The sequence below is a fragment of the Halyomorpha halys genome, unplaced genomic scaffold, assembly GCF_000696795.3.
Source record: "Halyomorpha halys isolate HHAL.00 unplaced genomic scaffold, Hhal_1.1 Scaffold387.1, whole genome shotgun sequence".
Classification (NCBI taxonomy): Eukaryota; Metazoa; Arthropoda; class Insecta; order Hemiptera; family Pentatomidae; genus Halyomorpha; species Halyomorpha halys.
The window spans coordinates 13,055-24,761 of NW_027108721.1; the positions used below are offsets into that span (position 1 = coordinate 13,055).

The 11,707-nt window shown below is 25.9% G+C and overlaps 2 protein-coding genes across 2 annotated transcripts in view; one reads left to right on the plus strand and one right to left on the minus strand.

Moving 5' to 3' along the window:
* Positions 1–8,950, plus strand: part of Kua (Plasmanylethanolamine desaturase Kua) — a 15,871-nt gene extending 6,921 nt beyond the window's left edge. Inside the window, exons 4-5 of the mRNA XM_014422719.3 lie at positions 2,283–2,544; positions 4,697–8,950. Coding sequence (XP_014278205.1) covers positions 2,283–2,543 — 261 coding nt within the window. The 3' untranslated portion in view covers position 2,544; positions 4,697–8,950. The remainder of the gene's footprint in view (positions 1–2,282; positions 2,545–4,696) is intronic.
* LOC106682069 (P2R1A-PPP2R2A-interacting phosphatase regulator 1) overlaps positions 1–11,707 on the minus strand; it is a 31,065-nt gene that overhangs the window by 2,557 nt on the left and 16,801 nt on the right. The gene's annotated exons all lie outside the window — the stretch shown is intronic.

The window sequence follows — 11,707 nt, forward strand, 5'->3', positions numbered from 1 at the left end:
CATACATACATATATCAGTTTGTAATTCTACCACCTTCTGCAAATTCACTTATTCCAAATTTTTTGGGAGAAAACAATAATTTCAATTTTTTTTTTTATTTATTTATTTAATGTATATTTACAACTGTACAAAAATAAATACAATAAGTAAATATGTGGTATGTTTCATATACACTGTAAAATCTTGGGAAAAAACCACCCACTGGTGATACTTCAACCATTAATCTAAATTAGAAGGTCCCGTGACCATCTTCTTTTCAGATGCCTCGGAAGATTATCAGGGATTGCTAAGGATGAGAGATTAAGAATTAATGGGTTAGGATGGGTAAGGAGTTTGGAATGAAAAGACACATATCTGTTTGGGGCCAACATTTCAATTTTAAATTAATAACTGGTAAATATAGATTTTGACTCATAACAAAAATGTACCAGTTGAGGTTACACGGAGAGAGGTCTATTTACGAGTACATTTTCTTGCTATTTGAAGAATCTTACAGCATCCATATAAAAAAAAGGCATTTTATAATTTAGATTCATATGACTGGAAGATTTCAAAAGCTAATAAGTAAATTTCCTTCTTTAATAATTTGTATTTCAAAAATCAATAATAAGTCACAAGGATTCGGGATCATCACCCCATCTACAGGTATACTGCAAAGTTAATAAACAATTTCAATTATTTAGTAGATCTAATAAATAACTTGTGAGCTTAAATATGAATCAAATAATTACTTATCAACATTGCCTTTTAACCAAATTATTATGTTAAAATGAGATTTCTCCCAAATAAACCAAAATAAAATTCTAATGGTAAACATTGTTGTCTAAAATGTTAAAAATGTATATTAAAAAAACTTTAAAAAAAAAAGAAAGTCCCTATTTGTCTCCATTGTCATATGAACTCTGATAAGGATAAGGTGATATCTGAATGTACCTCCATGCTTATTATTGTTCACATAATAAAAAAATGTCTATTAATTCTGATTTATTTTTATGATAAGGTTCATTAGTCTAAAATGTTAAATAAACTGAATAAATAAAATTTGCAGTGTACCTGAAGAATGGTCTTGAAGTTTTGTGACTTATGATTGATTTTTGAAATAAAAATATTTGAATGAAAAAGATTATTCTTAAGAAGTTTTGTGACTTATGATTGATTTTTGAAATAAAAATATTTGAATGAAAAAGATTATTCAGATCATTATCTTTATTGATTAAAATTATGTTGAAATAACTTAATATTCCCTGGTTATATTTTATTTATGTTTCTTAAAATAGACCTAATGAAAATTAAATAAATAAAATTCATTTATTAAATAAATAAATAATGATAATTAATAACCAATAAAATCATGATGGCTGAGAATGTTGGGACAAGGATCTCAGCACACCCAGATCGTATAATTTTTGTTTCCATTTTCAGGTAAATGACACAATATTTGCTTTTTGATGGTCCTCCAAAATAAATCTTCGCATTTTTACTCTGGTTAGAAAAAACTTAACAAATTCTCTAGCCACAAATAATGACTTAAGAATTACTTTGATGTTTTCAAAAGAATAGTGTATGTATCACCAATTCAATCCATTATTCTTTATGGTGGAATTGTGTCCTCAAATTAGGATGTACCCAAAAACACATAAGTAGTGAGTTTTAAGCAAATTATGTTGGATTTAAAACTTTCACATTGAATCCTCCATTTTGAATAAGACATTAAATATGGATTCAGTGATCTTAAAGATTATTGATCAGTGAGTTTCAAGCATATTGGAATAATTTTAAAATTTTCAGTCGTCATTTTGGATCTAATAATTTGAATTTTGAAAATAAAAAATCAATGAGCAGTTGTATGTATTAAGAGAAGTAGTGGCATTGAATTTTGGCTGCCATGTTAAATTTAGTTAACATTTGAATATCCAAAATTTTATATTAAATTATTTTTTAGGTATTAAAATAAAATCTACATGAAAATTGCAAAGGCCCCTAATCTTCTGATTGGTCGTTTCTTTCACCTTTTTTGATAACATTCAGAGCTGCGCTGGCATTTTGGATTTTGGAAAATGCCAAATTATTGAGAAAACTAAAAATTTAAGCTTCTTTTTGAGATATGAGATAATATTATTATTATATAAAAAATTATTATTTTATTAAGCCTGATTTTGGGATGAGAAAAAGGGGGTCTCAAATTTGTCAAAGTTCACCGACATATGTTTATAAATTTTGAAATAATTAATCGATTAAGTCTACTAGATTCTAATTTGATTCATTGTTTTTAACATTTCAGATTCATAAGTGGTCACACACTTACTTTAGATTACCAGGATGGGTAACGTGGTTACAGACCTGTCATATAATTCTACCAAGATCTCATCATAGACTGCATCATGTTTCACCTCATGAAAGTTATTATTGCATAACAACAGGATGGCTTAACTATCCACTGGAATACGTTCGATTCTGGCCAACTCTTGAGTCTATTGTAACCAAATTTACAGGAAGTAAGCCTAGACAAGATGACATGGCATGGGCTCAGAAAAGACTATAGGGTAATAATTTTTCTTTTTTAATAATATTAAAGTCATCTACTTCATTTCAAATTATTATTTGAGGTGAAACCAACAAGATCTTTTAGAATTTAAAATGATTACTAACTTTTTTAAACAATTTACCATGCTCTAAAATATACCAGTTGTTATGCCAAAATAAATACAATGATAAGTAGAAAATTCATAGGTCATTTCCTTTCACATATTAGTCTTTGCAGATTGATCTAAACCACATGGTTGGGCCAAGATATTAACTTCAAATAAGCAAACAATGACTTATTTCACAATGAGAGATCTTCAGACAAATACATGATCCTATCTATATTTATTTATTGTTTTCTTAAATCTGTGTATGCCCAACACAAATGGTATGTTCTCTACCTTATTTTAAAGCCCTTCATTTTAATAGAGGAATTATAGGTTTTTGGGTCACATAATTTCCGCAAAAAGGGAATGGAAGTTTTTTGTTTGTAGTTGGTATCTTTATGACCTAATAAAAGTTTAGAAAAATCTAAGCGTGCAAAATGTGATTTTTGGCAGCCATCTTGAATTTTTTTTCCAAAAATCATTAAAAAAATTCTGTGCAGAATTAATTTACTGGAAATTTCATACTGAAGAATATTATGTAATTGGTCTTAAAAAATAAGAGTAAATAATAAAATGGTGGCCAAAAGTCTAAAATTTTGCCTTATTTTTCATTCTGTGCTCTACAACTGTAAAGCTATAAATGACACTATAAAAATCAATGAAACCTATTTTAAAGTAACATAAATTTGCTAGAAATTGAGCCTTCATCCTTTCAACAATTGCCAAAATATAATTTTTCAAAAAAACAAACATATTCTCCAAATAACGAGACATCAACATTTTAAAAATTTATTTTGGCAAATATATAACTGCTAAGAATAAAGATTATCATTTGCAACTGCATTATGACATATTTACCTAGCTTCAATTAGAGTGCTAATAAACAGCTGTACTCCTAATAGTTCCTGATTTTGGCAAATATGTTGGAAACTTCAATAAAAAAAAAGATAATCTTTAAAAACTACTTTATGGTTCATTTAGCTTCAATTTGAGTGCTAATCGACATCTGTAGGACTAAAAGTTCCTGAGATACTAAATTTTAAACCAAATTGTAATTTCCAAATAACAAACAGTCACGTTTTGTGAACTTATTTTGGCAAATATATCAGGAACTGTTAGATGTGCAGATGTCTATGAACACTCAAATTGAAGCAAGGTAAAGGTACCATAAATTAATTTTGAATGAATATCTTTATTCATTGCAGTTTCCATGTTATTTGCCAAAATTAAATCAAAAAGGGCCTGATAGCTGAGCTGACTGGGGTGAGGGTCCCAGAATGCTTAGTTTAGAAGGTTATGGGTTCAAATCCCAACTGGGTGAATCAAAATTTATTTGAGAGCAGCTCCGAGAAATGAAGCTTGAAATTATATATACATATACAGCCCCATATTATATATATCTTATATATCCCCCACTCTGGGGCTATATATGTCCTCAGTGGAGAACTTGACTTGAGCCATAAAATAAATAAAAATCAAATTGAAAAATGTCAATTTCTCATTTTCTGGGAAAAAAAAGGCTTATTTCTTAAAAACTATATCTTGGATACAGTTAAAAATTAGCCTTGTTGTTTAGGTTTCTGAGTTTTTCAGTCACCTTTTTGTTATTTATTCTTATTTTTTTAAAACTAATATAATAATCTTTTTTAACATGACATTTTCTGTAAAATGATACCACACAAGATGATTGTAATGAAGTTTGAAAAATAAAATTCAAGATGGAGGCCATAAAAAATGGATTTTATAGGCTCAGGTTTTTCATAACTTCTAGCATATGAAAAAGATACCAATAAACAAAAAACTTCTAACCCTATCCTAGAGGGAATTAGTACCACCTTACACCTCTTTGTTTCCTATATCTTCTCTACAATTAAATCACACATACTATGTAATAAAAATAAAAATAAATTTTTTTTTTTTAATGGAAAAATATTTAAAAACACATTTATCAAAATATTAAACTCTCTAAAGAGTTTACAAAACTTTATTAACAAAAGTTATTAAACAATAGAGCTGTTTAAATTTAGTAGGTAACTTACTTAACTCTTTTATTATTTTTTTTTAGCTTAGAACTACAACACTGGATTGGGCCTTAAATTCCTAAGAAAAAACTTTGGAATAGATATTATAGCTTAATTGCTGCCAATAGCATTTATAAGCAATAACAGATTGAGGTAGCTAAATGCAGATAGAACAATGGAATCTTGGCCCCAAGTTTCGAATTACCAATAAAAGAAAGAGCTAAATACAATTTTAATCAGCAGTCAAAAGTTGAAAAACTTCAGTTTTAAAAGGAATGATTTGGAATTGAACTTTCATGATAACAAAAGATTTTCTACCTAATCTATATTATATGCAGAGAGAAGTTAATTCAAATCAAGGACTACTTAAGTGTTTATCTTTAAGTAATAAATTTTTCATTAATATTTTAAGCTTTATAAATGTACAATGATTAATTTAATATTGAAACCTATATTCAATATGATAGTAAATCTATCTATGTTTATGCAAGGACACGAAACTTTATCCAAGACAAACTATTTTATCAGAATGGCTGTTAAGCTCATTAAATTTTTCGCCAAGCATTTTTCTCCGTCAAGTGCTTGTGCTTGCATTTTAATTGAAATGATTGCTCAGACAAAAATGCCTTATAGTTTTAATTGCTAAAAATATATTTTTACACATTTCTGAATAAATAAACAAAAAAACTATTTTTTTATAATTGACTAGCTTTTAGTTTGTCAGTTTTATTACACATATTTTTAAGAAATTTTATACTCTATTGAAAAACTAATAATTAAAAATGGCATAAGGCTTTAAAATGCGGCCTAACTGTTTTATAATCAACATAGAGAACATTTTTTTTGTATATAATACTATGCACTCTTCATCAGGTTAAATATGTACAATTAATATATAATAAGTTGTGAAGAAGATAATTCTATATAAGCTTTTATTTATTAGTAACCAATAAATACTTTATAACAAATTTTTGATCTTACTAAATAAACAATTACAATAGCATGTATAATTATCATATATCTATGTGATAAAATAATATATTGATAATGAAGTATGGAAAACTGGATGATTTATGGGTAATCTTGTGAATTAAGTTGAAAATTTAAAAATTCTCATTGTTTAAAATTGTATAATGCAAACAAAAACATATACTATTCATATAATAATCATAATTAATTAACTCTGTACAGCATATTTTAAAAAATCAATTTTTGGTTAAATAATAATACAACCATTTTACTAGAAAAAGTTATTCAAACTAAATCTTAGTAAGTTCCTTTTTTTCTAATCAATATAAACGAAGTCATACTATATAATATGTGGTCAGATGAAAAAATGTTATAAAACTTTTGTTTCATTAAAATTATAAATTTTAAAAATTGATTGGTTTTATTTGACTTGATTTTACAATTTTTCACCATTGTTTTCTAATAAATTTGAAGAAAATGAATTCATATGTTTCGCTAACATAACATCAACAAAACAGAATCCGGAATGTAAAAAACCCTATTTTTGGGAAAAAGTAACTATCATTTTGTCATCTGAGCACAGAAATATGACATTAAAGTGTTAACAGAGATGTATACATACATATTATGTATTTAATATTACATAACATTCTAAAATTGTAATATAAAATTTATAATATTTTAGAACTAGTAATAAAGTAGTAATAATCGCTTTAGCTCTGATACCTCATTATTTCGAATAAATATTTAGGCCATTATAAAAAATCAAAGAACCATTCTAGAGAAATCTCAAAACCAGAAAAAAATTATATAAATATCCAACAAAATGAAGACGAGATGATACCTCTAGAATGATGGGTTGATTTTTTTTAAATAGTGTTAAAATTAAATTATTGATTTTTCAGACTAGTAAGGTATCACAGCTTTAAGAGATGATATGAATATATATACCGTATTGTACATATAATTCATAATATATGTATTTATGTATTTAAAAAATATATATATATAATTCAGTTTATAAATAGCATAGCTCCTAAGGCTTTAGAATTTATTTCATCTGTAAATATTTTTAAAGATTTTTTTTTCGTTTAAGTTAAAGATGATACATATCATAATTCCAAAGAAACCCGATCAAAGTAGATAGCTAGCTATTTTTATTTTAGCTATAATAAAGTCTATATTTTACACAATTGACTTCTTAATGAGTAATTGTGAAAAAATTTAATATTTATTAACAAAATTATAATATTTCATTGAAATATATATAAATTCAATATCAAGTTAATTTGTTATTTAAAAGCTAATATACATTAATTAAAAATATATATATGTAAAAAATTATGCAAATTATATTGCATTTCAATGCCTAATTATTTCTAGTTATCCATTTGAAATTAATTACAAAAAAATCTGATTAAAACTTATTTTTAGTATAAAAAACACAACTAATTAACAAAACATTTTTATAAATTAATTTATGCCTAAATACTCCTTTTTTAATCTATAACTAAAATTAAATTATTCTACTTTTAAAAAAGAAAAAGATTTTTATCTTTTCTTTTTGTAATGTTTATGCATGAAAATGTTTTAAAATCTTTATAAAACATATACAAGAACTATCTTCTCCAACATAATGTTTATACTATTACTTTTCAACATATCGTGGTATCTTGCATGCAAATAATAGAGGTGGTTTTATCAATAGACTTTATATATGAGCCTTTCAATTAACAGAATGGCTAACTCCGAGAGCAATATTTTTCAGAAAAATACTTTGAATATTTCTCTTTGAAAGATTCATTCTTTCACAAAAGTATGGCAGATATATTAAAATATAACAGTTTACTACAATTTACATTCACGTCTAACCATTTATTCAATGTTGGATTGATATAGAATCAATATTGTAAGTAAAAGGGCAGTCATTGTTCAACTAAAAACTAAATCAAATTTTTTATTGAATGAAATTACTCCATTCTAGTTTTTTTTTTTTTTAAATTGGTCTAAATGGTAGAATTCTCTTCTGTAACTTTTGTTTTTGCAAGACAATTAATTATGATTTTCCACCAACCATTGTGGTGTGTGTACCATCTCAATCTGTTTTCTTTTTTAATCAGCTATTGATTAGTTTTACAGATGTATTACACCTTGCTGGTATCCTCTTCCACCTCAGTAATCCTGTATTTTACTTTGATATTTCTAAGAACAGTAGATCAAAATAGGTAAAAACATAGAATTACAAATATAATTTCTATTAACCCAAGTCCCATAATCTTTACTTCAACTTTATCAATTCATTATAGACAAAAATCCCTTTTAAGCCATTTTCACTATGAATCTTATAATCTTCTCTAATCTAAAGAGATCAAATTTTTTGTTAGTAACTTGTCCCCGTTCACAGGTAATGATGTATCATCATCATTATTTTTACAATATTCTAAAATTATTTTAATTTAGGTATTTAAAATATTGTTTTTTACCAATAAACTTTTTATTTTATAAATTACAAATTTGACTTATTTGGATAATTGAAAAGCCAATTCAACCAAAATTTACATTTTGAGTAAATTGAATAATCTCAATAACTTACTACATAAAGAGCTCAAAACAAAAATAAACTACTATCAGTATATTTAGAACTCATTCATTAACACTGAAGATACTCCACTACCTCCACTTTTATTTTAGTCTATCTTCTATGATTTCAACATTTTTATCGTTAGTGTACTCATAATTTTTTTTTAAAATTAATCTTATTTCTTTTAACAACAAAGTGTATAACTTAGAAAAATACAAATAATCATAGCAACAATACAGCATGACAAAGCACTTAATGAAAAAAAAAAGTACTTCATAATAATCTAAATACAGTCCTATTCACTTAATATTTATTAATAAGTACATAGACCCTTTTTATTTCAATCTTCTATTTTACTGGTAAACATCTCAGACATCTCCCAATTCTTAAAACCTAAGTTTATTATTAATTTTATATTGAAATTACTATCTCCTTGTTTACTTCCAAAATAAATATTATGATATGATAACAATACCAACAAGGGTATAATTAAAATGATGTTCTACAACATAAGTAGCCAAAAGATAGGACAATGTTGGAAATAGTTAAGGGCATAACAATTTCAATATAACGATCAAACATAATAAAATTAAGCCTTAAAAATGGCCAGATGCCTAAAACATTGACCAGTAAATTAGGAAATCAAAACAATGTAAAGTTAACTTTTTTTCTAATACTTTCTTCTATAGTCAATAAACATAATATAATGCACACTATAGAGGTTATTTAACAGTAGTTGACGAACATGTTGTGACTGAAAAATACTCCCATTCCTTCTACTTACACCACTATAATTGGTCAAAATGTTTTTTCCTTAGACCTCATGAGCTGGTCAGATAAGCAAACATGTCGAATTAATAGATGTTGGACTATCAAGATTATACATACTGCATTAAAGCTCTACTAAACCTTAAATATTTAGTCCATTGTTTTAATATAATCAATTTCAATGAATTCTTTTTTTAGATTTAATAAAGATTAATACATTCTGAATTGGGAGATTAAATAAATTTATGGTTGCCTGAGATTTTATGTCTAATCGTGTAATTTTAATGAATAAATACATTCTAAATCAATGCATTCCTTATAAAAGGTAAAGATAAAACATATCTGTATGGTGTGTACTATTCATGTAAAAAATGCATTTTATAACAATATATATTAATTTATATGTATTAATATAATTTAATTTATTTGTATATTATTCATTAAGTAATCTATATTTATAGATTGTAAATTTATATTGTATTTATAATAATTTCGAAGGAGGGTATAAAGATCTCAAAAATTATGTATATGTATTTATAACATAAAAACACTTTATACTTGAAATTGAAAATTAATCATAGTAAATACAAAAAATAAAAATAAAATTAACTTGAATGAATAATTAAAGGAATATATGTCTTAATATATTTTAATTGCTAATAGAACAAAAAATACATTCAACAGCTGTTACATTAACTTACTCATCAAAAACAATTTCAAATTAATATATATTTTGATATAGCAAAAATTAAGTTTGCTTTTGATTATTGCCTCATTAATGTCATTACTTCTTTTACGAGTCTCATTTTAAAGCTGCAATTGTGATAAATATCAAAAGCTGTTTGAATTATATATTTAGCTGAAGTGTGGCAATAATTTTAATCTTATATACTTTACTTTTCCGCATAACTTTTGAGATTAATTATATATGTAAAGCACATAACATTTGTAATTTTTTACTTTCTTGCTTATGTGATACCCAAGAGCTAGATGTACCATTATAAATATTTTCAATGAAATTGTGCAAAACATTAACTATCCAGAGAATAAAAAAAAGGTTGTCTCTTTTGATAAATTGTGTAAACACAATAAATTTACTTTTGAATATTATTTACTATCAAGTTTTAAATTAAATTTCATTATTAATTTTCTTCTGTGTCTAAGCAACCTAACACGATGCTTTTGTTTATAAATAAGTAAAACACAACTTGTAAACAACGAGCATACATCCTACTATGAATTTATTACAAAATAATAAAAATTCTAAACCAATTTATTCCAACCATCTCAAAAAATATGATATATGATAGTCTATATGACCGACTAAGATTACAAATCTTAAGATTATTATTATATGGGCAACAGACCATGGAGGTCTAAGTCCTCGCACGATATATTAAGAAATACATTGCGCGTTTCTTGACATGATTTTTTTGTAGGGTGGGTTTGTCACTCCCACGCCTATTTTTTGTGAGTGCCACCCATTAGCTAACGGGTCTCAAAAATGCCCAGGGGAGGTTGTGAGTGAGTTTTGTATTATTTTATGCTTGAAAAAAGTCCAGGTGGAACCAGGACTAAATCTGACAACCTTTGGGTTGGTCAACCTTAGAATTGGGTACAACTCCTATGATTGCTTAATAATGGTTAAAAAAACAATAATATATAATAAAACATGATATATTACAATTAATATAATGATGCATACATGTACATTTTCTGTATTTTCTCGAGTGTAATTTAAAGATTACAATTAAGGTTTTTCAAATACATATGACTTTAAAAATATAAAAAAATTATACTTGTCATATCAGAAAATATTGAATGGCTACATAAAAGTAGTCTTAAATAAGTTAAATACATAATAATACGTGATTTATAAATTGAAGTTTCCACTTGTATTCAATCTTTCTTTTTTTTAGAAGACTGAGTTTGGATATATCTTATAAGAAATTATAAAAATAAATCTGTATTGCACAATTATTCAAATTTAATAAAGTAAAGGCCAGGCAACAGTGGATTAGTACACTAATTATTTGTCCGAAAGTTGGAAACTACTAGTTAAGGACTTTTTTCAAATTTTCACTAATAACTCCTAAACAATGCATTTCTAGAAAAATGTTACATGAAATTCTGTGTCGAATGAGTGCCATATATTTGAAATTACTATAGCCATTAGAAAGATATACAATGAAGTAATGGCAAATACAACTGGAAAAAAGAAGGTATTACTTTACTAATTTCTGCCAACAAATGAACCTGTATAAAAAAATTCCTAGACAAATTTTTGATAAAAGTTGAGGTGTAGGCATCTATGGGTAACAGATAAACTATGGGTGCAATATTTGAAAACAGTAGTGATATCAAAAAGTTTATCCAAGCTGAAAAATTAGATGATTGGTGCCTGCATCTTTAAAGCTTAAGAAATGATAATCTACTTTCATGCCAGTGGGCATAATTTTTTAAATCAAAATCATTTCATTTATTTATAGACGTATATAGTTGACTGTAAAACTTAAATATATATAAGTATAAATATAATAAGATGGTCAGGGTTGCAGTAAAAAAAGAACAAATATTTTTAACTATTTAATGTTCGACTTTTCGCCCCACTTTGCAGGGCTTCATCAGGGCTGTTCAAAGTGATAGATTAAACAGATAATGACAATAATCATTAAACATATCATTTTTTTTTATACCAGATCGGCCTGATGGGCCTTACACGGTTGATATAACTTTT